The 25,792-nt window shown below is 39.8% G+C and overlaps 3 protein-coding genes and 1 long non-coding RNA gene across 10 annotated transcripts in view; 2 read left to right on the forward strand and 2 right to left on the reverse strand.

The window, feature by feature from the left end:
• The first annotated feature begins 1,130 nt into the window (after positions 1-1,130).
• On the forward strand, positions 1,131-5,909 carry LOC103469013 (nucleoside diphosphate kinase B-like). Its single transcript, XM_008416462.2, has 5 exons — positions 1,131-1,289; positions 2,448-2,578; positions 3,413-3,514; positions 4,866-4,978; positions 5,659-5,909. Exons 2-5 carry the CDS (start codon positions 2,462-2,464, stop codon positions 5,774-5,776), a joined length of 450 nt encoding a protein of 149 aa, XP_008414684.1. The 5' UTR covers positions 1,131-1,289; positions 2,448-2,461; the 3' UTR covers positions 5,777-5,909.
• LOC145552633 (uncharacterized) lies at positions 2,449-3,466 on the reverse strand. The gene is made up of 2 exons (XR_014088754.1): positions 3,368-3,466; positions 2,449-2,684 (listed from the first exon to the last, which is right to left on the reverse strand). It is a non-coding gene; the product is annotated as an uncharacterized LOC145552633 (long non-coding RNA).
• Positions 5,910-9,822: 3,913 nt separating the features above from the next.
• LOC103469014 (MBT domain-containing protein 1-like) lies at positions 9,823-23,574 on the reverse strand. Of its 2 annotated transcripts, none has more exons than XM_008416465.3 (18): positions 23,417-23,574; positions 21,110-21,362; positions 20,057-20,190; positions 19,870-19,975; positions 19,705-19,784; positions 19,293-19,410; positions 19,072-19,206; positions 18,882-18,970; positions 18,259-18,357; positions 18,059-18,194; positions 17,930-17,985; positions 17,322-17,426; positions 17,081-17,228; positions 16,035-16,117; positions 15,034-15,271; positions 14,887-14,958; positions 13,837-14,007; positions 9,823-13,703 (listed from the first exon to the last, which is right to left on the reverse strand). In XM_008416465.3, exons 1-18 carry the CDS (start codon positions 23,435-23,437, stop codon positions 13,591-13,593), a joined length of 2,157 nt encoding a protein of 718 aa, XP_008414687.2. In that variant the 5' UTR covers positions 23,438-23,574; the 3' UTR covers positions 9,823-13,590. The 2 variants fall into 2 exon arrangements, with proteins under 2 accessions (XP_008414687.2, XP_008414686.2); XM_008416464.3 differs by having other exon boundaries at positions 19,870-19,981.
• Positions 23,575-25,097: 1,523 nt separating this feature from the next.
• Positions 25,098-25,792, forward strand: part of arhgap27l (Rho GTPase activating protein 27, like) — a 28,322-nt gene continuing 27,627 nt past the window's right edge. For all 6 annotated transcript variants that reach the window (XM_081610298.1, XM_081610301.1, XM_081610305.1 and 3 more), the window contains exon 1: positions 25,098-25,255. The gene's annotated coding sequence lies outside the window, so the exon portion shown is untranslated. The remainder of the gene's footprint in view (positions 25,256-25,792) is intronic.

Genomic DNA, 25,792 nt, shown 5'->3' on the forward strand with positions numbered 1-25,792 from the left:
TCCACACCCACCGAACCTCCCCAGCATGCAGGGCTGCAGAGTGGACAGAACCTCACCCTGCCCCCCTCCATGAGAGGAGTCTGCTTTCCATCCCTGATAAGGAGAAGGTTTATATTTAGTGGGAAATTTGGGGGAAGGGTGAAGGACTGATATATTTATCAGGTGAGAGCCGGCACCGCGCTTCCCCTCATCTGGGTCTGGATTCTGGTTCTGCTCCCAGTTTAACCCGCAGATTTAGATTCTGATCAGTCACCACCACAGCGACGGGGAGCATTGAATTATGGGTAGTGTAGTGTTTACACTCCTGACAAACTCAAAAACTGTCCACATAGTTAATCATTTTATACTTTTAGTTTTTCTTGGTTCCGATGGTTTAAAGTTATTTTTTTAAATAAAGTTCTTCTTCGGTATGTAATCAAACATCTGTTGCAGGGCGCCAATCTAGCGGGCGCCAGAAGATAATTATTCTAGCTCATTTTCTGTGTTCAACAGCTGTTTGTGCATTGAAAACCCCTTTAATGCGTCTGCATACACCTCAGAAAATATCTAGCTGCGCCCCTACATTGACAGCCAGCTGGCTGAAAGAAAGCTGCCATGTTTTCCCTCAGAGATTTTTCAGTTTCAGCTCAATCCTCCATCCTGTTTGTGACTCTACTGGAGCAACTAAACTCACTAATTAACCACTAATTAACCACTAATTAACGTGTAACGAAAAGATAATATTCTGAGCACGAAATGCTAATTCCACGTGTAAACCAAGCAAAAGTTTATTAGAAACACGATTAGAAATATAATCATAAATATTTTAACTGCAGATAAAATAAATTGTTTTTCATAAAAAACAGAATCCATAGAAAGCTCAGAGACTTTATAAAAGTTTTCAGAAGTTTCGTGATTAGTTTCATCTACATCCACATGGTTTATTTTTAAATATTTATTTTATTTATTCATTTTTTAAAGATAATTTTAAAAATCACGGATTTCTTACTTCAATGTTAAGAAATTTGGAGAATATTTTCTTTTTTCTCTTTCTCCGTTTGCAGCTTTTGGATCTTTGACAACAGCTTCTAAAACGGTCCAGTCAGTGACAGACAAACATGCACAAATGAGGGATCCGTCAGCGGCTTCCAGCGATTCAGAACCGAGCCCACGGGCCGGCCCCGCCCTCACCCCGCCCGCCCGCGGTTCGGCCGCCATATAGAGCCGCTGTTCGGGTCTTCGGCCTCGGTGTCGCATCCCAGCCGCCGGCAACTCAACTTCACAAGTTCTCCTCAAGTCCCAGAACTCAGGTAGATATCGGACCCGGTCTGTGAGGGTTCGGACCCTGCAGAAACATTTGAACTGGACCCGAACCGCTGCGTCCTGCAGGTTTTCAGCTTCATTAAAACTCTGTTGCATGAAGCGTTTTCCCTCCGTTTGTACAGAAATTCTTAATTATATTTGCAGAAAAATGTTTTTAGATTCTGGTTCGGATCAGGCGGAGAAAGTCTGGAAAGTTCGGAGCTTTATGCTGCAGAATCTCTGAACATTTTTTTTGTCCAACATGCAAAATTCATGCATTCATTCATTCATCTCAAGAGTTTTTATTTGATTTGATTTGAAAGAATAGTTCCGGAAAATTTCCCAAAATCCCAGAAGACAGATCCTTCAGCAGAAGATGATTTGGTTCTGGTTCTGGATTCTTCTTCGTCTTTTTTGTTAAGTTTCTACATCAGAATGTCACAAATCTCATCTAAAACATCAAACATCTAAATCCGGTAGAAACATGAATGTTTCTGTAAATGTTTGATGTTTCTCTTCGTTTTAAAACCTAAAAACAGAAATAAAATGGCGGCTCTTTAAAATGTCTATCAGATATTTTAAAGGTTTTTACAAAAGTTTCGTAACCTTTGTGGCTCAGAGCGAGTTTTAATTTCCCCAGTCCTGTTTGTTTCTCCTGCCTGGAACCGGTTCTGTTCTGCCCAGTTTCTGGTTTCATCTGGTCCCCGTCTGAAGGGTCAGCAGAACCCAAACTGGGATCCTAATAATACCCAGGAGGAGGTTAAACTGGGAGCCTCTCTCTCCGACCCTCAGCTGCTGCCAAAGTCACGACAACAAATACCAGCAACTGTAAAATTAGCAACGAGTTTCTGGGTCCAGACAGAACCAGAAAGCGGATCGAAAACTGGGTCAGGTTTCTGAGGAGGATGGATCTATGATGGGTTTTTATTCCAGACTCATTACGTTTTTGCTCGTTCTGAGATTCGGGTCCAGTTTGATTGTCTAGGAAAAGGGAGGAGTAACTTTACTCCTTTGTTTCTTTCTACAGTGGCTCTAAGAGTTTCTTCTGTTTTTGTTTCTTCTCTTTTTTCATAGTTTTTTTTAGCACATTGTGTCGTATTAACCCCGTTTATCCCTCACATGAAGGTTTTCAGATGTGAATAAATGAGATGCGTGTTTCTCTGCAGCCTCCTCAGCAGACATGGAGCGTACCTTCATCGCTGTGAAGCCTGATGGCGTCCAGAGAGGACTGTGTGGTGAGATCATCAAGCGCTTCGAGACAAGAGGCTACAAGCTGGTCGCTGCCAAATTCGTCCAGGTGAGAAACAAAACGACGACCAGGAGGAAAACTAAGTACACCCCTGATCAGCAGCAGTTTGTCTGCGTGGGGTCATGGGGTCATTGATTTCATGCAGCCCTTCCAACTAAAATACAAAAATAAATTCATGTTAACAAACTTTTAAATTAAGATCTACTGATAAAAATGTTAGATGCAGCACAAAGTGATCATCTTTTCCAAGCTTTCTGGTTTCTGTTGTCATGGTAACTAGGGACACATTTACTCATCGACTTACATTCTAGAGTTTTTAATCAATATTAAGGAATTATTGACTTAAAGCAATCTCCAGTGTTTTGCTGAAGTTACTTCTAAGTTAGTTTTGTCTTATTTCAAGTGCACTAAGATATTAGTGCTAAAAACTAAACCAAAAGTATTTGATTTAAAAGTAGCATTTCAGCAACACATAGGAGCTTGTCTTAAGAATATTAATATTATTTTTTTAAGTGTTAGTTCCACCGGCAGATTATTTCACTCATAACTGGACATTTTCTTATAAGTAATTTTTTATCGATATTAAAGATTTTTGACTTAAAAGAAGCTCATTTATCTTGCTGAAAAGCTACGTTTGTCTCATTTTAAGTGTACTAACATTTGTAGTAGAAATGAGATCAAAAATATTTGGTAGGAAATGTTTTTCAGTGCAGATTGACGAGCAGCTCAAGTTGCTTCTCTGATTTTTACCTCACCTTTCTGCTCCAGAGCAGTAAAACTGATGCTGATTGGTTAATTAATGTCTTCAATCGTGTGTGATCAGCAGGGTGTACTTACTTTTTGCTTGCGTTTCATGCATATCTCTCCCTGCTCTGTGCGCAGGCCTCTGAGGACCACATGAAGAAGCACTACCTGGACCTGAAGGACATGCCTTTCTACGCAGGACTCTGCAAATACATGTCCTCCGGACCAGTCTTCGCCATGGTAACGCCAACACAAACATGGCCGCACATAACTTCCTGCTTTGTTTTTCCGTTTGCGTCAGCGACCTCTTGACACCTGCTGGTCCTCAAGGCCTCAGCTGCTTCAGTCCAACAGGAAGCTGAGACTCGGAGGACAGCTGCTTGTCCACAGAGTGTTGCCATGGAGACACAGAGAACAGCTGCTTGTCCACAGAGAGTTACCATGGAGACACAGAGGATAGCTGCTTGTCCATAGAGAGTTACCATGGAGACACAGAGGATAGCTGCTTGTCCACAGAGTGTTACCATGGAGACACAGAGGATAGCTGCTTGTCCATAGAGAGTTACCATGGAGACACAGAGGATAGCTGCTTGTCCACAGAGTGTTACCATGGAGACACGGAGAACAGCTGCTTGTCCATAGAGAGTTACCATGGAGACACAGAGGATAGCTGCTTGTCCACAGAGAGTTACCATGGAGACACAGAGGATAGCTGCTTGTCCACAGAGTGTTACCATGGAGACACGGAGAACAGCTGCTTGTCCATAGAGAGTTACCATGGAGACACAGAGAACAGCTGCTTGTCCAGAGTGTTACCATGGAGACACAGAGAACAGCTGTTTGTCCACAGAGTGTTACCATGGAGACACAGAGAACAGCTGCTTGTCCACTAGGTGTTACCATGGAGACACAGAGGACATACAGTATGATCGTAAATGTTATTTTTTTATATTTTCTCCACATTTTCTGCCAGGAGAGCATTAATAAATATCACTAAATTCACAAATACGATAAAGCTCAGTAAAGTGGGTGATTCACACTTTTTAAAGTTGCGTTTTGAAGAAATCTGTTTCAGATGGGAACGTTTTTAAAGAAGAATGTTTCTGTTCGTCGTGCTTCCACCATCCTGCAAAACTATTTATCACCTAAAAAAGTGATAAGTAGGTTTTATTTTAATACTAATCATCATCATCACATCACAAAATATTGCAATAAAATTCCATATCACCTACTCCATGTTCCCACTGACATAAAGAATCCCTCATCATGATACCTCCAACACCGTGCTCTCCTGTGCTGAAGCTATGACTAATTTAACCAGTTTGAAACCGGCTGGGTTTTTAAAACTAGTTAACCACCAAAGAAAACTCTGTTTTGTATTAAAACTAGATAATTAGTCCCATATCATGACACTAATAACACCGTACTTACCAGTACAGATCCCACTAGTGACCAGTTTATTTTAGATGGTTTCTTTACATTCTTAAAACCATTTAAGTAACTTCATAAAAACCCGTTAGAGCCACGTTAAGTTTGAAGTTTATTTTTGAAGGAAATCTCCAAGACATCTGTGTTTGTATTTGTGTTTCAGGTTTGGGAGGGTCAGAGCATTGTGAAGCTGGCCAGGATGATGCTGGGTGAGACCAACCCCGCTGACTCCAAGCCCGGCAGCATCCGTGGAGACCTGTGCATCAACATCGGCAGGTGAGGAAACCATGGCAACGCTGAAAAACCTGCACAACGCACCAGGAAATGACTGCAAAGATTCAATATAATCAAAAACTTAACCACAAATGGCATTACTGAGGTCCGAGAAGAGGTTTGTTCTCAAGGAATATCCAGAAAAATGAGGAAAAAAGTAATTTAATGAGAACAAACAGAAAAATAAACATTAAAACACAGCCTTACATTAGAATCAATTAAAAAATATATATTTTTGCTAATAAAAATGCATTTAAAAATAAAACATATATGCCACACATTCCTAAAATACATGAAAAAAGCATTAAATAAAAAAGGAAGCAGCTTGTTAATGTGATATAGGTGAGATAGGCAGTAAAATTAGAAATGCTTAAAATGTATTATTTCAGATAAAATTTAAAATAAATTATTTAATTAATTATAATAAAATATATAAAATACTTCATTAGTAAAAATATAATTAGAAATGACCACTAATTATTTTTTGTTGGAAAACTAATAAATGATAATGCAACAAAAAAAATCAAAAAAAGTAAATACATCTTGAGGTTTTCATTTAACAAAATGGGGAAAACGACTTCTTTTTTAGAAGAAACTAATATTTCCAGACAGAATCGACCAGATGCTGATTGGTTAATTAATAAAACTATAAGTCACTGATCTGGACCCGACTGTGTCCACAGGAACATCATCCACGGCAGCGACACCCTGGATAACGCCAAGATGGAGATCGATCTTTGGTTCAAGGCAGAGGAGTTCGTCAACTGGACCCCCGCCACTCAGGCCTTCCTGTACGAGTAAACCCCGCCCCTCTGGAGCTCCGCCCACCCATCCACTAAACCCCGCCCACTCTACAGTCGATCCTCTACCTTGGTTTTTACCAGTCTCACCAAACATGCAGCACTGATCAATAAAGTCTCATGTTGACCACGAAGTGTCTGAGTTCAATCATATCACAGTTATGATCGAGATGAACAGGAAAAAAAACTGTCAAAAGCAAAAAAAAAAAAAAAATCACGATAAAGATCGTTTCACAATTTTCTTCAGTAAAGTTTATTTGTGTCGCACATTTCAGCTGAAACGCAGTTAAACCGTAAAAACGTAATAAAGTAACAAATTATAACATAGCAATAAATACATTTTATCAATATCCATCATCAAGCAAATGTACATGAAATATATTAATCAATTTTTAATTATTATCAATCTAAAGCAGCTCTAAACAGGTGGAATTTTAGTCTAGATTTAAAAGATATCAGTGTTTCAGATGTTTTACAGTTTTCTGGAAGTTTGTTCAGATTCATGGAGAATAGAAGCTGAATTCTGTTTCTCCATTTTTGGTTCTGGTTCCGGGGATGCAGAGCCAGAACTACCAGAAAACTACAGATGAAAATTAAACCCCAGTGTCTAAATCTGGCATTGTTACATGGTTGTTTTAACATACTAATGTTGATTTATATGCATGGCCCCCTTGTAAAATAAATTCAAATTAGAATTAGATAAATACCAAGCGGCACTTTTCTGCTTTTAGTGCCATTCTGTGTAGAAATTCAATGTAAATATTGCAGAATTAACTGCTAAAAATCTGCATGTCGTATTATATCTACATTTAAAAACATTATAGTTCTTTATCTTGCCGTTTACAGACACCCGGTCTACATCTTGCTAAGACTTTTGTCCTTTAAACCTGGAAATGTTCTTCCGGGGATAGAAAGCCGACTTTGTAACCGTCTTTATGTGGCTCTGAAGGTTCAGGTCAGAGGTCATCACTACACCCAGATTTCAGGCTGATCTCTAGTTTCTAGCTGCAATAACAGAAGCAAGTACTGGTTCTACTGGCAGATTATTTCACTTATATCAAGATATATTTTTTTATGTTATAAGTGAAACAATCTGCGAGAGCCTTTTAATCAGCATTAAGGAATTATTGACTTAAAACAAGTTTTCTAAGATAAATGCACCAGAAACTTACTTGGAAATGTTTAGTTTTTTGCAGTGCAGGTCATCTTATATAAGTTAGGGCTGCTAAAATCAAGGAACGAGTCAATTTTGTTAACAAGCAACAGGAAAAAAACTCCTGAAAAACTGGACCAAACCTCTTAAAAACAACAAAAGCGGTTGCAGTGAATGAAATATTGCTGTGTTAATAAACATGGTCCTCTTTTTTTACATGAGAGTTTCACCTGAGTTGCATAAATCTGATCATCTGACTGCAGCGAGTCCGGCAGGTGTCCAGTACGGCGAGTGTCTGGTGTCAGCATGCGGTCCAGGAAGCTGTTTTTAGAAGGCGGGACGGGGGGGATCTACACGTTTCTGGCAGGATATCAGTCATGCTGCGGATGCTGAACCATCAGCTGAATCCTATCCTCCATCATCAGGGAAACACATCAGGCTCTGGTCCAGGTAGATCTGGACAGCTGGTGGGCTGGCATGACTTTCCTTTTACAGGCAGATGAAATGAGGACAGAAACAGACTTGAAGAACATCCATGTGACTTTTATCTAAAGCGCAAACACACCCATAAAAGAAAAATAGGACTAAAATACTTGATATTAGTCAAATAATTTACAAAGTGATTAGTAGTGACTTTAATTACATTAACAGTGACAATTTCCTTCAACTTTAAGTCTTTCAGCAGATTTCAGTGTAATGGAGCAACAAACCCAAAAGATTTGTTTACTATGATCATTAAACCCAAGAAGAGCGGGTATAAAAACATCATAGCCTTCAAAAGCTAGTTATTACAGAAGACAATATCTGAGAAATGTTTATTTTAGATGTAAAAGCAATACAGTAAAAACACTGTAGCCTCTTTTGGTTTTAAAAAGGTAAATTAAATATTGTCGCATTATCGTCGCCATGTTGTTACGGTACAATGCATTCTGGGTAAATTATGTATGCTAGGTCTGATCCCGCTAGTAGTTCCGTCCAGTTAAATCAGTGACGAGTAAAGCCGTTAAGCTTTTTCAGTTTGAACCGGAGCGCGTTCAAATGGATGGAAATGAAGAAATCACAAGGAGTAATGAAGATGAGGAGCAAACGGAGGAAGAGGAAAGTGTTGGTGGAACAACTGCTGCTACTAACTTCAGCTTCATAAAGGAAACGATGAATGACACATACCTCTGGTTGGTAAGTAGTCCATGTTTTCACATTCAGTAGCAATGGCTCCCTTATCCTTTAAGTGTCTTTTGGTTGCTAGCTGCTGGCTGGCTTTATAGGCTTCCTGGATAAAAACTAACGCCACAGCATTTGTTTTAAGCTTGAGAGGGTAACAACCACCTGTTAGCTCCTTCATAAATTTTGCTTGTACAAATGACTCAAAGATTTCTGGAGAGAAATGTTGAGAGCACCAATGTACGTTGTTCAGAAATGTTCGGCTTTTTGGGAATCGATCCAGACTCGCCTCACTATTTTTTTGTTCTTAAATTACAGCCAACAGTGACAGAGTGTGGCATTGTCTAATTTAACACCAGCCAACTCAGGTAAAGTTAGCCTTCTCGTGTTTACTCTGTAGATTCCAGTACAGAACGGACCCAACATCAACCCAGCAAGTGAAAAAATGGCAACCTCCCTGGGTGAAATTATATAACATTTTTGAAGTAATTGAGTTTTTATGTGTCAAACTGCTATTTTTTTTAGTTGATAGGAAAATGAAAACATATTAAGGTCAACATGTTCAGCTAATCGTGGTTCACTTTAACCACAAAGTATCATCTTATGCTGATGATATTATTATTTACTTCTCAAACCTTCTAATCCGATATTTCATTAAGGGTATTTTCTGGGTACAAAGTTAATATTTCTTAATATTTTTGCTGTAGTTTTGAATCAGGCTAATCTTTGCCGTTACCAAGGACAACCACCGTGTACCTTTGTCACAATTGGAGAGAGAGGACCAATTACTCCAGCGCTGCAGAGTTGTGGTATCCAACTTCAGCCTCCATGTTCACATGTTTCTGTGGCTCAACACCCGAATCAAATCGGTGGTTCATAACCAATTTTTGAAACGAGGGCCAATGTTAAGCTGAAAGCACGTGGGTAAACCAAAATCATACATTTTTAAAACATACTTTTCCAGCCTTTTGTTTATTGTAGCTTTTCAGTAATAAAGTAAACAATTTTAATTGTACTAAAATGAACAAACTATGGTTGTGTATGTCAAGACCAACAGTTTCCTAATTCTTCTGGTCGTTTTCTTGTATGAGAAGTAATATTTACATTTTAGGAATAGGTCAATGTTTGTTATTCCAGTTGCTCCGAAATTAACATGAATGATAAAGAACGTGTTAATAAATGGGAATCTATTTTTTTGTGCCAAATATTTTCTTAAGAAGTTATTTATCTGTAAAGATTGTTGAAAAATGTGTCCATCTGCATCAACCACCTCCCAAAATCCTTCAGAGGGCCACAAATGGCCCCCGGCCCGCACTTTGGACTCCCTAGTCTATGAAGTTTTATTCACTGACTCGACACAAAGTCTGTTCTGCATGGGCCGAGGTCAGTGGGTTGGACATGAGACCAGGAGACGCCCAGTTTGGTTTTGACTCGGTATCATCTCTTCTGACCCGGTAATAAATCACTTGTGTTAGGATCCATTTCCAGACCAGAAGGCATGTTAAGGAGCTCTGATGATTTATTGAGAGAGGATGAGGAGAAACTAATGAGCAGCTGTTCTACTGAGAGGAATGAGGTGGAAGCAGGTTCTGCATGTCACATTTCTCTGGTCCGACCAGAACCTGACAGCACGGATCCTAGATCCATATTGGTAGAAAATTACAACTGTAAAACAAAATCCCAGTCTACCACTTCTCATCATTCATGCATGAATGAATATATTTGCTAGCAGAGACTCTTGAGATTTTTCTTTTTATTGCATAAAAAGTCATTAATTTCACATCTAGATGAAATATTTCTTCACAATCATGCTGCCAAAAAATTGCACAACGTATAAAAACCTTCATCAGAACATCAACACACGACTGTAGTCAGACAGTTACAGCAAGCTGATCCAGATCCGTTTGTCATCTTCAAACCTTCGAACTGATGGGGAGTCAAGAAAAGTTCACAACAATCCACAAACATCAACAGATTCCTCTAAAAACTATTCTTTTCTGAAGATCTTCAGCTTTATTTTCACATTTAACAGCATAAAGAGCAGAGGTCGCTGGACAACCAGGATGTCCCACAGGAGAAACGTCTCATGACCGCTTCACTTTTTTAGCTATACTGTAAACGGACTCATCTACTGTTCAGACTGCAGTTTTCATATTTATAATAAGTGAAATCAGAAAGATTTCCATGTGTTTGAAATAAATACTCAACATTTTTTGAGTAAATCAGTCCAAAACTATCACCTAAACTGCAAAAACACAAAATCTTACCCAATGTTTTTGGTCTAGCGTTAGCGCAAATATTTTATTTCACTTGAAATAAGAGAAAAGTAACTTACAACTTTTCACCAAGATATATGAGCTTGTTTTAAGTCAATAATTCATTAATATGGAAGAGAAAGTACTAGTTCCACTGGCAGATTATTTCACTGATAACATTCTGTTATAAGGAGTAAAATTAGTACTTTTATTTACTAAAAACACTCCTATATCTTGCTGAAAAGTTACTTATAAGTTAGTTTAGTCTCATTTAAAATGTGCTCAGATATTTGCAGTAGAAACTAAACAACTTGGTAAGATTTAGTGTTTTTACAGTGTGATCAGCTCTGAGCCTCTGAGGTCATTCTGATTCACTTCCTGTGGGATCGAACTCTGCTCCATGAGAAACCGGTTCAGTCCGACGCGCCGGCGTCAGAAAGTGACGAGGAAGACCTTCAGCATGTTCTGCTCTTAGAAAATCCAACATATTTATAAAAACACAAGCGGAGAGCGTAGAAATCCTCCCAGAAAGAGCTTTGAATCCTCCACATAAAGCACCAGGACACATGATTGTTTTCTCACAACAGAAACCAGTTGGCACTGGTTCCGGTTCGTCATGATAAACTGGGAGCCGGGCCCGGGTTTACCGACAGACAATCGATGAGATGAGAGGAGAGGAAGCCTTTTTCTCCCAGGGAAATAAGATTCAGACATTCGTTACGAGCAAATATAAAACATGTCACTCACTTCTTTTAAAAATGTACATTTTACGGAAGAGCTTAACTGCCAGAACTTGGAAATAAATTCAAGAGAAGCAAAATTTTAAAATCTCATTATAATGAGATTCACATGACTTATAAACGAAATATATCGAGTCGTAATCTGTCACAGGAAGATATTTTTATATCGTTAAAATGAGAAACTTTTAAGTCTCGTTATTTCTGTTATAACTAGAAATAAAACACATCTTGTTAAAATGAGAATGTTTCTTATGACAAAATGAAAAAAACGAGTTTCTCATTAAAAGATGCAAAATGTGTCCATTATAACGAGATAGAAAACACGTGTAAAACTAATTTGAACAAGAAACTGCTCCTGAATTTATTTCCAAGATTATGGCAGTTAAAAGCTTCCATAAAAATTGGATTTACTAAATAAAAATGAGTACATGTAAACTAGAATCATGAATACATCCAGTTCCCTTCATTCTTTTTATTTCTACTTTTTTCTTTGACCAAAAAAATCAAAACACAAAAAATAATACTGACCAAAAGAAATGTAAGTTGTCCTTTGGAGAAACTGGCTTCCATTTTTACATTTAATTTAGATTTTAGGCTCTAATTCTGACAATTTTTTACTAGAATGTAAAAATAAATGTCTCATAAAATCAGTTTAATTCAGTCTATAAAACCTTCAGAGCTTCATGAAATGCAATAGATTTATTTTCTTCTAGAAAATGCGACGTTTAACGTTACAGACGCAGAATTCAACTTTTGAACTTTGAGTTCATCTTCTGCATGAATGAAAACAGAAAAACTTCCTTCACTGACCATCAAAAACACATCAAACTTTACATTTATATTGTTTTATATCATGGACGCCACACAGAGAGAAGAGGTAATAAAATGTTAATTTAATAAACTAAATTAGAATAAAGTATTTCTTCTTTAAATCAAATATATTTTTGTTAAAATCTGTTTAATCAAATTAAACCTTTTTTGTTCTGCAGCTTATCTAAATTCTGGTTTCTGAGGTATCAGAAGAATTTCAGGAGATTTTGGATATTTTTAAGGTTCAAAATCAAACTGTAAAGATAAATTTGCTTTATGTCAACATTTCCTTCTATTTTGTGTATATTTAATTTTAACTTTTGTTTTAGAAATTTAAAGACAAAAGAATCTTATAAAACGTATTAAATATTTTCTAACAGTATTTAATATATCTGCTTTTTATATGGTACTTTTTCTTTTTTTTCAAATTTAAGAGGCTACTTTACAGGAAACCTTCCTGTAACTTGAATTTTATCTTCCTGTAACCTTGAATGACCTCCCTGAAACTTAGAGGTCACCTTCCTCTAATTAAGTTACTTTCCTGTAACTTAACTTTCTGAACCTTAGAGGCTATCGTTCAGTACCTCACAGGTTACATTAATGTAACTAAGAAGTTCCCCTCTGGTAACTTAAATTAGCTTCTTGAACCTTACAGGTTACCTTCCTGTAACTTAGAGGTTACCTACTTCTAATTTAAAAGTTACTTTGTAACTTCAATCCTACTTTCCTGAACCTTAGAGGTTACCTTCCTGCAACTTCAAGGCTACTTTCTGTAACTTAGAAGTTATTTAAATTACCTTCTTGTACCTTAGAGGTCACATTCCTCTAGTTTAAGTTACTGTCCTGTAACTGAAATGTTACTTTCTGAACCTTTGAGGCTATTGTTCAGCACCTTAGAGGTTGCATTAATGTAACTAAGAAGTTCCCCTCTGAAGCTAACATGAACGTTAGCTCCTTTAAACTTAGAAGTTACCTTCCTGTGACTTTGAGGATTCTTACTTCTAATTTAAAAGTTACTTTGTAACTTCAAGGCTACTTTTCTGTAACTTAAATGTTACCTTCTGAACCTCAGTGGTTTCCTTCCTGTCCCACGACTTTTGGGGTACTTTTTTGAAATGTGGAGGTTATCTTTCTGTTACTAAGGGGGTTATTTTCTAAAACGTACATCATACCGTCTCACAGCTTAGAGGTGCAAATACAAAATGAGCTAATGGCTACTGGGAACTCATCAGCATTATAAAGTCTCTTTCAGTCAGAGTACCTGTTATAATTGAGCTCTCCTCTTCCCACCAGGTTAAAAAGGCGCCTCCTATGATCCAATACCTATCCTTGTAGGAATTAGGGAAATATCAGGTAACAAAAAGTAAATTCAGTCATCAAAATTTAAAGTTATGCAAAGTAAGATGTAATTTCCAGGATAGCCTTCAAATTTTCTCTCCTGTTGGAGACATCAAAGGCAAAAAACTGTTTTAAATAAGGAGAAAACTTCCAAACTTGAAACACTTCATGAGAGCCGCATTGTCCTGACGGCACCCGAATGCATCACATCGATCAGCTTAAATTTTCTTCCTTTTCAGGTCGTTTTGCTTCAGAAGAATAAAGAGTTGGTTGGTTTGTGGAAGGAAACCAATGAGGTGAAGCGGGCGGCAGTTAATAGTTCGTCACAGTAAATGGTTCGATGGTGAAGAAGCAAAGTTTACTGATCTTTGTTGGCCAGGAAATCTCGGGACGACCCGTTGGTTTCCGGCGCCGCTCGCTGGAATGAGGAATTCGTTCCTCCTGTGTTGCTGTGAATCTCCATCTGCAGACCTGAAGACACAAAGTTACCATCAGTCAAGTCCAGTTACTCTAAAAAAAAAAAAACTCGCTGACCATCAGAATAACCACTGACCGAGCAGCTGGAGCACCAAAGCGTCTCATTGGCCAGTTTAAACGGTCTTACCTGCCCTGCCCTCCGCGTCGGCGGACGGCGGCTGGGCGGCCGAGGCCGGAGGAGGCGGCGACGGGTAGTCAGGCGGCGTCTCGTTCTCGTCTCCTGATAGGTTCCTGGGAACTCCCGTTACCATGGAGCCGGAGAGGCTGACGGGGCGCTTAGCAACGGGTAACTTCCTCTCTGGCACACAGTCGGATAAACATTTTTAGATTTGTCTGTTAAAACTGCAGGCGAAGGCGAAACAAATCGATTTTTGTCAACCAAAACAAAAAACAAACAGGACTTGTGCTACTTCCATATTTGGAACTAAATTGGATCTGTATAAGATTGTTTTTAAAACGTTTCGGTCATTTTATGTCATTGATGCAACACATGCGTCATAATTCTGCACCAGAAGAAGCCGGACGTAAAAAATGTCTGAAAATTATTGTTTTTATGAACTTATAGTGCGTCGCATCCTAATCGTGGCTCTGAATTCACATATAAACAAACTTCTCTACAGAAGTTGCAGGAAATGCTCTGCAAAAGGCCGTTAGCTTTGCTTTTTATCTTGTTTTGATCTTGTGACGATACTGTCGGCTCCCTTTGTTCTTCCTTAAAGTCGATCCATAAACGCCTCTGTACATCATCACTTCCAGAAACGCTGCTGTGACACAATTAATCAATTAAAACTAAATTTTCATGATTTATCGTTTTTCTCGATTCTTTCTCTAACCCAGGAACTGGTTGATAAAAGTCTTCAGTCTGGTTCTTTGATCTCAACTAAACCTTTATTTGAAGGAGAATTTTATTTACGTAGAAGTTATAGTTAATTTTATTTGTTGTTTCTGTTATTTTATTTATTTATTTTGGATATTTAAAATGTTTTCCAGTTCCAGCGTTAAATGTTCATTAGAATTTAAAGTTCATTTGAAAATGGTCTCAAAACAACAATATTATTGTTTATCGCAATAAGTAATCATCCAGCAAAATTTGAGTCTGTCACCATGGAGACAGACTCAAGATGGAGAACCAAATCTGTAAAACTTCCATCAGTTGGATTAAAAATCGATTCTTAACTTTTCTTCTGTCCTCGGTACTGCTGGGACTTCCTCCTCTGTTTGGATCCGGCAGACTGCAGATCTCTGGACCCTGAAGCCAACAGACGCCTGGGTTAGCATGTTGGGTTAGCATGTTGCCTCAGCCCCCCCACCAGGTGAGGGTTACCCGCGGTAACGGCCGGCGGCTGCAGCTGGTACCCGGTCAGCTGGCACCAGCCCACCGGGTACAGGTCCGGGGACTCGCAGTCCACCCACTGGTCGTACTCGTCTTCCCAGCCGTCAAAGTGGATCCGCAGCAGCCGGTGGACGATCCTGGTCACCGTGGCAACGCAGACGAGCCGCGGCTCCATGAGGTCCACGGCCTCCAGCTTCATCCCAGGACGGAAACCGTGGTTCGGGACTTCCTGTCGGAGCGAAGAGAGCGGAGTTTAAACGCTCAGCCTGGTTGGTAGACGAGTCGTCACGGCAACTCCACTGTTCCTGACGGGTTCTTCTGGGTTCCTGTGGTTCTGAGGGTCCATTCTGCTGCCAAACTTTAACCACAAAATTAAAAGAATCTGTTCCATGTACAAACAATAGTGGTAATCTGCTTCAAAATCAGAAATTAGTCGATGGGTAAAGTTTAGTGGAAGGAGAATCGTGGAGTGGAGCCACTTTTCAGGAGCCAGGCAAAGAATAAGTTAAAAACAAAGTTTTGTCTGTTCTTGTGCAAATATCTTGGAACAATATAAATAAAACAAAACTAGCTTAAAGTAATTTTTCAGCTTGTTTTAAGACAATAACTCCTCGATATTAATGAAAAAGTTCTAATTCCACTGCCAGATTATTTCACTGTAGTAAGATGTAATAAAATAAAAACTTAGCACACTGTGCAGATTACTCAGTTAACCACTTAGGCCTATTATGTACAACATTGAAAATACATTAAAGTCAAATCATTTTTTAAATAGGAAAAACATTTTATTGGCTAAGGTGCAAAGGCAGAATTGATCAATTTTAGGAAAAAATGCATCTGCAGCTTAAAATATACTGTGAAAAACTCAGTCTTAGTCTTTATGTTACAGTCAACAAATATTTGATTTCTACTTTAGTTGACGTTATTTTAACAAGCGATTAATCACGATTAATCGCTTCAGTAGTTCAGAATCCATCTGTTCTTTGTCTGACCTTGTTGAAGAGGTTGACCGGAGCGGCCACTGACTTGCTCTCCTTCAGATACTCGAACCACCTGAAGGGAAGACCGGCGTAGCCTGAGGAGGAGAAACAGGCGGAGCGTCATCCCTCCACGCTTCCAGGACATTCCAAAACTTTCCAAATCTACTCATCTCCATCTTAAGAGGTTTTTAATTCACAACTTTTCCAAGAACTTCCCACTTCCCACCCGTTTCCTTCCCAGTATTAATGTTCTGTCCTGGACGTACAGAAGCTTTTGGTTCCAATTTTTCCAATCAGAAATTTTATCAAGAATTTGAAAAACAAACAAAAAAAATCTTCTGATTTCTTCAAACACTTTAGTTTATTGGGAACTATATTTTAAAGTTCGTCTTAAAACCCATCTATTTTACTTGGCTTTCAACACCAGCGGGATCTAGTTTTAAATTGTATGTTTTTGTATTTAAACTAAGTTTTTATTTATTTTATTTTATTTTAATTGTTTTATTATGTTGTGTTTTAATGTACAGCACTTTGTATCAGCTGTGATTGTTTTAAAGTGCTTTATAAATAAAGTTGGTTTGGAACAGCGTACAAAGCGATACACTACAAAAACACAAAATCTCTCGGAGTATTTTTGTTTAGTTTACAGTGTCTTAGTACACAGGAAAGGAGACAAAACTAACTTACAAGTATCTTTTCAGCAAAATATAGATTAAAGTCAAAAGACTTTCATGAATATTATTTCAATATTCATGAAAAACTTCTAGTTCCACTTGCAGATTATTTCACTTTATGAAATGGAGAAAAAAATTACAAGTGGAATAACCTGCCAATATTAAATTATTGAGCTTGCTGAAAAGTTACTTGTAAGTTAGTTTTCTATCTTTTCAAGTGTATTAAGATATTTGCAGTAAAACTGAACAAAATGCTTGGTAAGATTTTGTGTTTTTGCAGTGTATTCCTTTGCTTCTGTTCTTTCCAGGTTTTCAGAAACCATCCGATTTAACAGGATATTCAGGCATTTCTTTAAACCTGCAGCTGCAGGAAGCCGGACGTACCTCTGGGGGGCGTCAGCTCGATGTTATTGATCTCACAGAACCCAGCGGGGAAGATGGACGGAGACGTGGAGTGATAACAGAACCAGTCGGAGCCGTCGGCTGCTTCCGAGCCGTCGATGCCGATCATCAGGTATCCGTCTGCCAGAACCTGCGGGAGGCGATGGAGGCTGCAGGTCAGGCGGAGAAGTTTGAGTCGCCCGTCTGAGCGGGACGGACTCTTCCTCCTCTTCCTCCTCCTCACCTTCCTCACTGTGGCCACGCAGATGGCAGACAGGTTCAGCGGGTCGATGGCCTCCAGCTTCATCCCGTCCTGGAACCAGAGTCCGGTCTGGTCCACCTCCTTCACCTGGGGGACAGAGGACATCGCTCTGAGGTTTACAGGTGTTAAACTGCCCCCTGGTGGTCAGAAGATGGAATAGTCTGATGTAATGACCATGATTAAAACGAGGGATAAACTAATGATTATCTTAGCAATTATTCCAACGATTAATCGATTAATTGGACAAAAGAACTGGCACATTCTGCAGATTTTTCAATTAACCCCTTAAGCATTTTTATACAATATTAGAAATGCAGATAAATAATTATTTTTTTAAATAATAAAAAAAAAATTTTTGGTTTGAAACGACTGAAACCCAATTAAAATCAGGTCAATTAGTAAAAATAAATCCAGAAAATGTGAGAATTAGTTTTAAAATACTTTCTAGCAACTTTCAGCTTAATAAGAACAACTTGAAAAGGCTGCAGATGTAAAATATGGTTAAAATCGATTAAATTTGACATCTAAACAGGTTTAAAATGCATGAAAACAGATTTAAAAGATGAACTGTGAGCCCAGCTGAGGCTCACCTTGGCAAACAGCTGTCCAGGAGCGTCCGTCTGTCTGTCCAGCTTCCTCGTCCCATCTGAAAACAGAAAAACAATCACTGTCCATCCATCCCTCCTTCATCCGCACCGCCAGATTTAATCCACGCCCACCTGATCGTTTGAAGCGGTGTCCGATGGAGCGGGACCAGCCGATGCTGTGGATCAGCGGGCTGTACATGTGGCACCAGAAGTCGTCCGTCCCGTCGTCGCATTCCTCGTAGACGAGCCGCAGCCGCCCGCCGATCACCTGCAACGACACGGTCGTCAAGGAGACGGAAACGCTGGAACCGTCCGACCGGACAGACGCTCACCTGCTCCACCAGAGCCACCCGAGTCCGACACAGGTGGGTCTTATCCACCACCTCCACCCTCATCTGCTTCTTGAAGGGGAACTGCATGCTCTCCTGCACCTGGAGGAGGAGGAAGAGGAGGAGGAGGAAGACGACGTCAAGCAGCGGCTCAGATCAATCAATCAAGTTTGTTTGAACAGCACATTTCATCAATAAGGCAACTCAAAGTGCTTCATATGACAGAAACACAAAATCAACAATTGATTTGAGCGTTTTAACAGGTTTGTGGAGTTTTCTGAAGTCGTCTCTGCATGAAAATTTACCTCTTCAGGATTTATACAAATCCAACGTATCAAAATTCAACAACTTTCCGGACATTTCAATCAGTTTTGGAACAATATTTAGTTTTATTTACCAACATTTATGCTTCATACCTGTAATCTCAGCACGATAAAAAACTAAATTTAATTTCTTATTAAATCCAATTTGGCTCATTTATAACTTTGCTGATGTTCAGATGCAGCTATCGCAGTTTTCAGGTTTAATCTGCAAAATCGATAGTTTAATCCTGAAAAAAAAAATCTCCATAATGATGGAAGCTGAATGAGCAGAACCGAACTGAAAGCCTCTGATTCACGCGTCACCTTCGATGAGAAGTCTGGCGGCAGAGTTTTGGACCCGGTCAGTCTCTTAATGAGGAAGGTCTTCCAGTTGGCGAACCTGTGCAGGATGGCTGCAGACAGAAAAACACCAGCCAATCAGAAATCAAACCAAACGGGTCGGTCTGCAGCAGAAAACCACCCAGGATCGGGTCCGTCAGAATCGTTTACTCACTCTGAGGAGGAACCAGCGGTTTCCCTCCGGCCGCGCACCAGCCCACCGGGTGGATGTCCGGCACGCAGAGGTTCAGCCAGAAGTCCCGGGTGGAGTCGCTGTCGAAGCCCTCGTAGCGCAGCAGGGCCTTAAAACCTGCAGGAGGAACCAGAACCCGTCCGTTAAACCAGAACCTCCCCAGATGAAGGCTTGGATGCATCAGCTGAGCTCTGGGCGCTAACCGGCTAGCTTGATGATGCCTGCGATCCAGTAGACCTTCATGGGCAGACCGCTGTCGGTGTTCGGGACCTCGACCCGGACTCCTTCACTGACGCTGCCCCACGACTTCCCCATCAGAACCTGGACACACGGAGAAGTCCAAAGAACTTTGGGGACAAAATAATACAATTATTGGGGAAAACAATTTGCACCCATTTCTGAACAGCTTTTTATTTTAAGACTGATGGAAAAAATGCTGGGATCTGGTGACTTTCTGTGAATTTCCACAATCGCGGAATCTCAGAAAACTGATTGGTTTCATTTAGCATCTGGAGTCTGGAGGGCCACATTAAAAGTTACGGTGGGCCACATTTGGCCCTCAGACCTCGACTTTGACTCATGGAAACCAAGATGGAGCTGAGGAGATGAACTCACGTGTTTGAAGCAGCTGACCGGCGCTCCCGTCACTTCTCCGTCTCCAAGGTAACGCCCCCAGTCAAACACGTCCACAGAGACTGCAGGATGCACCGCCAGCGTTAAAAAGCCGCCATGTTTGTGATGACGATGATGATGAGTGAGGAAGGTTCTGCTGCTACCCACCGCTCTTTCTGGCGCCGCCCTGCTGGCTGGACTGGTGCTGGGTGTACACAGCCAGTTTGGTCATCAGAGGCTGTTTCTGCAGAACTTTGGCCTTCTTGGTGGGCGGCTTCCCCTTTCAAACAGACAGGAAGCAGATCAGAACCTTCCCGGGTTCTGGGAGGTTCTGATCGGACCGGGTCGGGCTCACCTGCAGCCTGGCCAGGATGCTGGCCTTCTTGGAGTTGGAGGAGAAGCTCCTGGAGCAGGAGACGCTGCAGAAGCGCTTGGTTTTACTGTAGAAAGCGTCCCGGACGCCGATCATCCCGCACATCTCACAGGTGGCTAAAAAACAACGACGGAGAGAAAAACTACCACCTGCTGAGGTCTGCTACCTCAGGGGTGCACAAACTTTTCCACATCATGGCCTCCAACCCAACCAGCATTAGCTTCTGGCTGAAGAACCACACAGACAATGCTACAAAATATGCAAACAAACAACTTTCAGAATGTTTTTATCACTTTCATTCTCTTTTTTATACTTAAATACCAACTCATACCTTCTGATTCCAGTTCTTAGAGTTTTGTCCTCCACTGTCTTATTTCTTGACAGAAATTTCTCCATTTTGCGATTGCTAAGCTAACTTTAAGGAGAAAAGCAGCTTGATAAATTTGACTCTCAGCCAGAACATGAACATGGAAAATAATGTTTAAATAAGTTGTTACTTTAAATATTATAATGATTGAAAAAAAATACAATGGAGTATTAGAGCCATACTAAGAAAAAATAATTAAAAATAAATAAAATGCGAGATAAAGTCATAATGTTACAAGAATAAACTTGTACGAGAATAAAGTCGTAATATTATTACTTTATTCCCAAAATATGGCGACTTTATTCTCGTAAATTTGACTTTATCTCATAATTTTATTTTGTTTTGTTTTCTTAATGAGGCTTAATATTCTATCGTAAAAAATTTTTTTTGATTCTAATAAAATATTTATTACTCATTTTTTATATTTTCTCCCAAAGTTGTGGCGCCCCCTGGTGGAAAGACTGCGCTAAATAGCCCTGACGTTTACAACCAGTTTACTCTAATGAGTAAACTGGGAATTTTTGGGGGGGTTTGGGGAAATTGCTGCATTTGACATAAAAACTTAAATAAAGTGTGGCTTGTTTTTTTTTTCTTGTTTTATTTTCTATCTACTGTATCTATGATGCTTGAGAACAAAGTTTTAATTTGTGGAAACTCTTCTGACTGACCCATGCCCGCCTTGCCGTCGGGGTAGGTGTACACCTGTCCGTTGGTCTTAATGAGCATCAGGGAGGAGGAGGAGGATGAAGAGGTGGTGAGTTGATGGCCGACTCCGCCCACGCCGAAGTCTTCATCCTCGCTGTCCTCCGGGCTGGACGCACCGCTGCCGCCGCTGGAGTCTGAGCTGCAGCTGCTGCGGTCCTCCTCCAGGCTGTCCAGCATCCCGAAGGAGTCCTGCCGCTTCCTGGACGGACGCTCCACCTGAGGACAGGCACATGAAACAGAAACCAACTATGAAGAGAAAAGGATTTTGTCCTTCCTTAAAACTGCGATGAGAACAAAGAGCAGAGAGAGAAGGAAGTTCAAACCCTCCATCCATCAAGGACTTTATCCCCAACTTCAACATCTCTACTGAGATTCCATCCATATGGCCAGAAAAGCAAAGGAGGTGGATTAGCAGTGCTTGACACCTGCTGATGGTGTCATTCGGGAAGTTTTGCTGTTTCTGCTTTTTGGATATTGAGATATGAAATCTAATTTTTTTTCATACCAGATCCGATTTCCAATTTTAATACTTTATTTTTTTTTGCTCACTTTTATTTTCTAAAAATATTTTTTCAAAATTGGCTTTTATTTCAATCATCCTTCTATGAGTTTTGAGATGGAGTTATTAGGGCCAGGCTATGAAAATGTTTAATTACAGGAAAAAAGTCATAAGTTGCAAAAGTCTTAAAATTACAAGAAAAAAGTTGTTTTAATGAGAAAAAAGCTTAGTTACTATAATCAGTGAAGTCTGCGTGGCTCTTTCTTCAAAACAGACACTGTTAATTGTATGATTGTTTCAAAGTCCTTCTACTGGCAATAATTTGATGCTGATGTGTTAAAATATTTATTTTTATTAAGTGTTACCTCTAAAACTTATACCAAAATATAACTTAAAAAGATGCTCAACATTCCTCATTTTAAATTTCAGTTTTTTTGTGTTGGAGTTAAAATAAAATTACTATTTTATTCTCTCAGTATTACGACTTTTTTCTCATAACTAAGAAATAAAAATCTCAGCCTGGCTCTAATATTCCGTCTTTGACCTGAATTCAAAGACCAAAAAAACAAGCAGTAAAACACGCTTGTCAAACAAAATGGCCGCCCTGCGTGCTGACATTAATCTGAACTATGGAAACTCGAGGAGTCAACTGGTGAAAAAAAGTCTAGATTTACTCAAATTAAATATTCAGAATATCCCCCATCCCTATTGGTTAGAATGTCATAAAACTATCATACAGCAAGTCTTCAGTCAGGGGCCTCTCTAGATTTGTTGCGAGACTGACTGCTGATGGAGAGCCTTTCTTAACATTTTCATATTTTCTCACTGCTATCAGGATCAGGATCCCAACTGAAGAGTTTTGGACATAATATTGAACGTCTGAAGGTTCTTGAAATCTCAAAAAAGATCAATAAAAGTGTGGATTTGTTTTTCAACATCTGTTAGAGAGAGTGGAGAGAAGATTGGGAATGTTAGGATGGAAGGATGGAAGGAGATCTTCCACAGTTGCTTCACGTGAAATTTAAAGTTGAGGTTGGAAAGTTGTGGCACATTCACGCATGACGGGAGGGAAGTAGAGTGTAGGACCGAGTACTAACCCCTGAGGGATCCCACAAGTGAACATCCTGTTCTGTTTGTGCATTTTGTTCAGGAGAAATCTTAAATATTTACAGTTAAAGCAGAAATGCTAGCTTCTATTTCTGTCAGTCTAAGCTCTACGGATTGAGAGGTTCCTCTAGTCTAATAAAGAACTACAGTTTTCCAGGTATTCTTTGGATTTTTTATGCTTTTTCCCTTCAGTTTTTGAACCTGACCATGTTTCCAGTTGGGTTTTTGGATCATTCAGGTTCCTCCCTCTCTAACACTTTTGGTCCCATCGGTATGATTTATTTTAACCTCATCAGATGTTTAGATCTGTCAAGACATCTGCAGCTCATTTACATCTTGATGAGATCTTGTTTCTGCAGCTCTGCACTGCGGTGCTCTGACTCTGCAGGACACTACACCAGACTCCCTTCAGCATTCCTCCAATTCCAGCTTCCTGCCGGTTTTGAATCCAGCTCCAAGGTTCTGGAGTTCAACTCGCAGCTTGGCTTCACTCATCTATACTCATCGCTTTATTCGGCATACATGACCCGACTCTGTAACCGCGGTATGTGCAGGAATCAGTCTGTCAGTATCGATCATCGCTGCTCTCTGGAGAAGCGGCTCGAACAAGCATAACAAAGCGGGAACAAAGGTCTGTCTCCGGGCAGAGGAGACAGGGACTCACCGGGTCTCTGGGGGTCTCCATGGAGCCAGATCCCGCACAGGAGGCCGCTGTCTGGATCGCCTCAGCCCGCAGGAAGGCAGGTTAAAACCTAGCGGCAGACATAACAACACAATTAGCACAGCTCAGAAGCTCAATGCTGTACGCTGATTGGCTGCTGGCTCCGCTTCGTGTGTGGAGTTCAGATGAGGCGGCGATGCGTCCACCGCCACCTGCTGGACAGACTCAGAAACGCAACAACAAAACACAGCTCCACTCAGTTTGATTTTTCTGCTGCGGCTGCAGAAAACTGCGAGGGAGTAAAAGAGCCAGACAAAGATAAAAAATAACGAAAATGAAGATATAATATTATGAGAATGAATTGATAATATTAGTAGTATAAAGATGCTATATTACCAGAAGAATGTCGTAAAATTACTCGAAAATATCATTTTAATGAGAGCAAAACCTCCATTTCATTATCAAAATTTGGTGTCTGAATGGTTGTTACTTCGAAATAGACATTTGCTCACAAGATGCTCATCATTCCTCATTGTATTTATTTATTTTTAATAATTTTTGGTCTAGTTCTCATAAAACTGTAACTCTCCTAATATTTCAACTTTATTCTCTGAATACTATAACTTTATTCTTGCAGCAATGTTGTTACTTCAATTTTATTTTTTCTTAACACTCTGTTGTAAACACTCCGTTATTGTACAGAAGTGCAAATATCACAACATTTGTTGAAGATACTTCTAAATTAGCACCATAAAATTAGTGATTTTGTGTACAATAAATCACCAAAACAATGTCAAAATCCTGAGGGACTGATCGATGTGAGAAGATGTTATATTATTACATTTTAAGAAGTATTTATCAAAAGCACACACAGCTATTTATTAATATTTTAACAGGATGTTATTGGGTTTGTCAATACATTCTCGCACAACCGGCCCTTTGAGAACATTCATGCTTTTGATATGGCCCAAAATGAAAATGTGACTTTCAGACAACATTCAGACTCTCTAAAATGACAAAAAAGAGAGATTTTGTCGAAAATATTAACCACCATAAAGGTTTTAAATATATTAAAATTCGGCGAACGTCAAGTCCGAAAATTTATTTATTTATTTATTTATTTATTTATTTATTTATTTATTTATTAAGACAAAGAAGAGGCGTTTTTATTAGAATAACAGCAAGAGTAACAAAAACAATCTTTAAAATTGATTTTGTAGGGAGAAATAAAGCTCTTTGTAATGCCTCCGTTTTTTGGACGATTTTTTAAAGCAGCATTTATAAAAACGTCCGGAAGACGTTCAACAACGTTCAAACAACATTCGGAGGTATGCACTTTGTATAAGAAGTGAAAAATAAAAATTTGATAAAAAATAATAACTGCCATTAAAGTTTTAAATATATAAAAACTAAATCAAGTGAAATGACAGCAAAAAAAAAGAAAATTAACTGGGAACGAATGTTCAGAGTGAATGTTCAGACAACGTCTGCTGAACGTCAGGTCCGAACATTCGACGTTCACCTTTCAGACTACGTTCACGGACGTCGTGCGAACATTTGCTTGCTAGCTGAGCAGTGCTGTTGAGTAGCGCAAACACTCACACTGAGGTGCACCACCTACTGACAGCCAGAAGGTGGTGCTGTTGAACTCAGGCTGAAGTCCAGCTTTGCGTGGATTCCTCTGAAGAACAGGATGTCAAGTCAAGGAGCAGGAGGAGGAGGAGGACATGCTGGGACTGGCAGGTCGGCCGGAGGTGGAGCCTCAGAGACAGGAACCTGTTTGAAAGATTCAGAATCAGAGAAAAACTGGATCAGGATGTTTGGATCTAACTTCTTATGCAGGTAAAACCATCTTTCTCCCTCTGGATTCAATAGGAATGTGCTATAGGATGATTCTAGGCTTAAATGGCACCTGAAATGCTATTAAGTTTTTTTTCCTCACGTGAAATAAGTAAGATGAGGTTCTTCTTAAGTAAACCTGACTGTGAAGTTCTGTTCTGTGGCCTGGTTAACAGGGACTCTGCTGCTGAGCTTCAAGGCTGGTTCTGTCTGTGTGTTGTTGGCTGGTTTCTGTGGCCGGGTGTGTTCAGCTGAAAGAAAACCCACCCTGTTCTGATTTCAGACCAACGCTGAGCCTGAACTCGTTTAAGCTTCCAGGAGAAATCCCCGGGTTCTCCGGTACAATGCTGGACCCAGAGATCAGGAAGGTTTCATGTGTTTTCTGCTGTCAGGTGTTGTTTACCACTGGGTTCATATGGGACACGGCGACGGTTCAGGAGAGGAACCGGTCCAAGCACATTTCTCTGTTCCTATGCCGCAAACACTGAACCCAACACAACATGGAACAAGGAAGTTCTGCTGGAAATGTGGCTCCTGCTT

Source organism: Poecilia reticulata, chromosome 8 (genome assembly GCF_904066995.2).
Source record: "Poecilia reticulata chromosome 8, P_reticulata-male-v2, whole genome shotgun sequence".
Taxonomy (NCBI): Eukaryota; Metazoa; Chordata; class Actinopteri; order Cyprinodontiformes; family Poeciliidae; genus Poecilia; species Poecilia reticulata.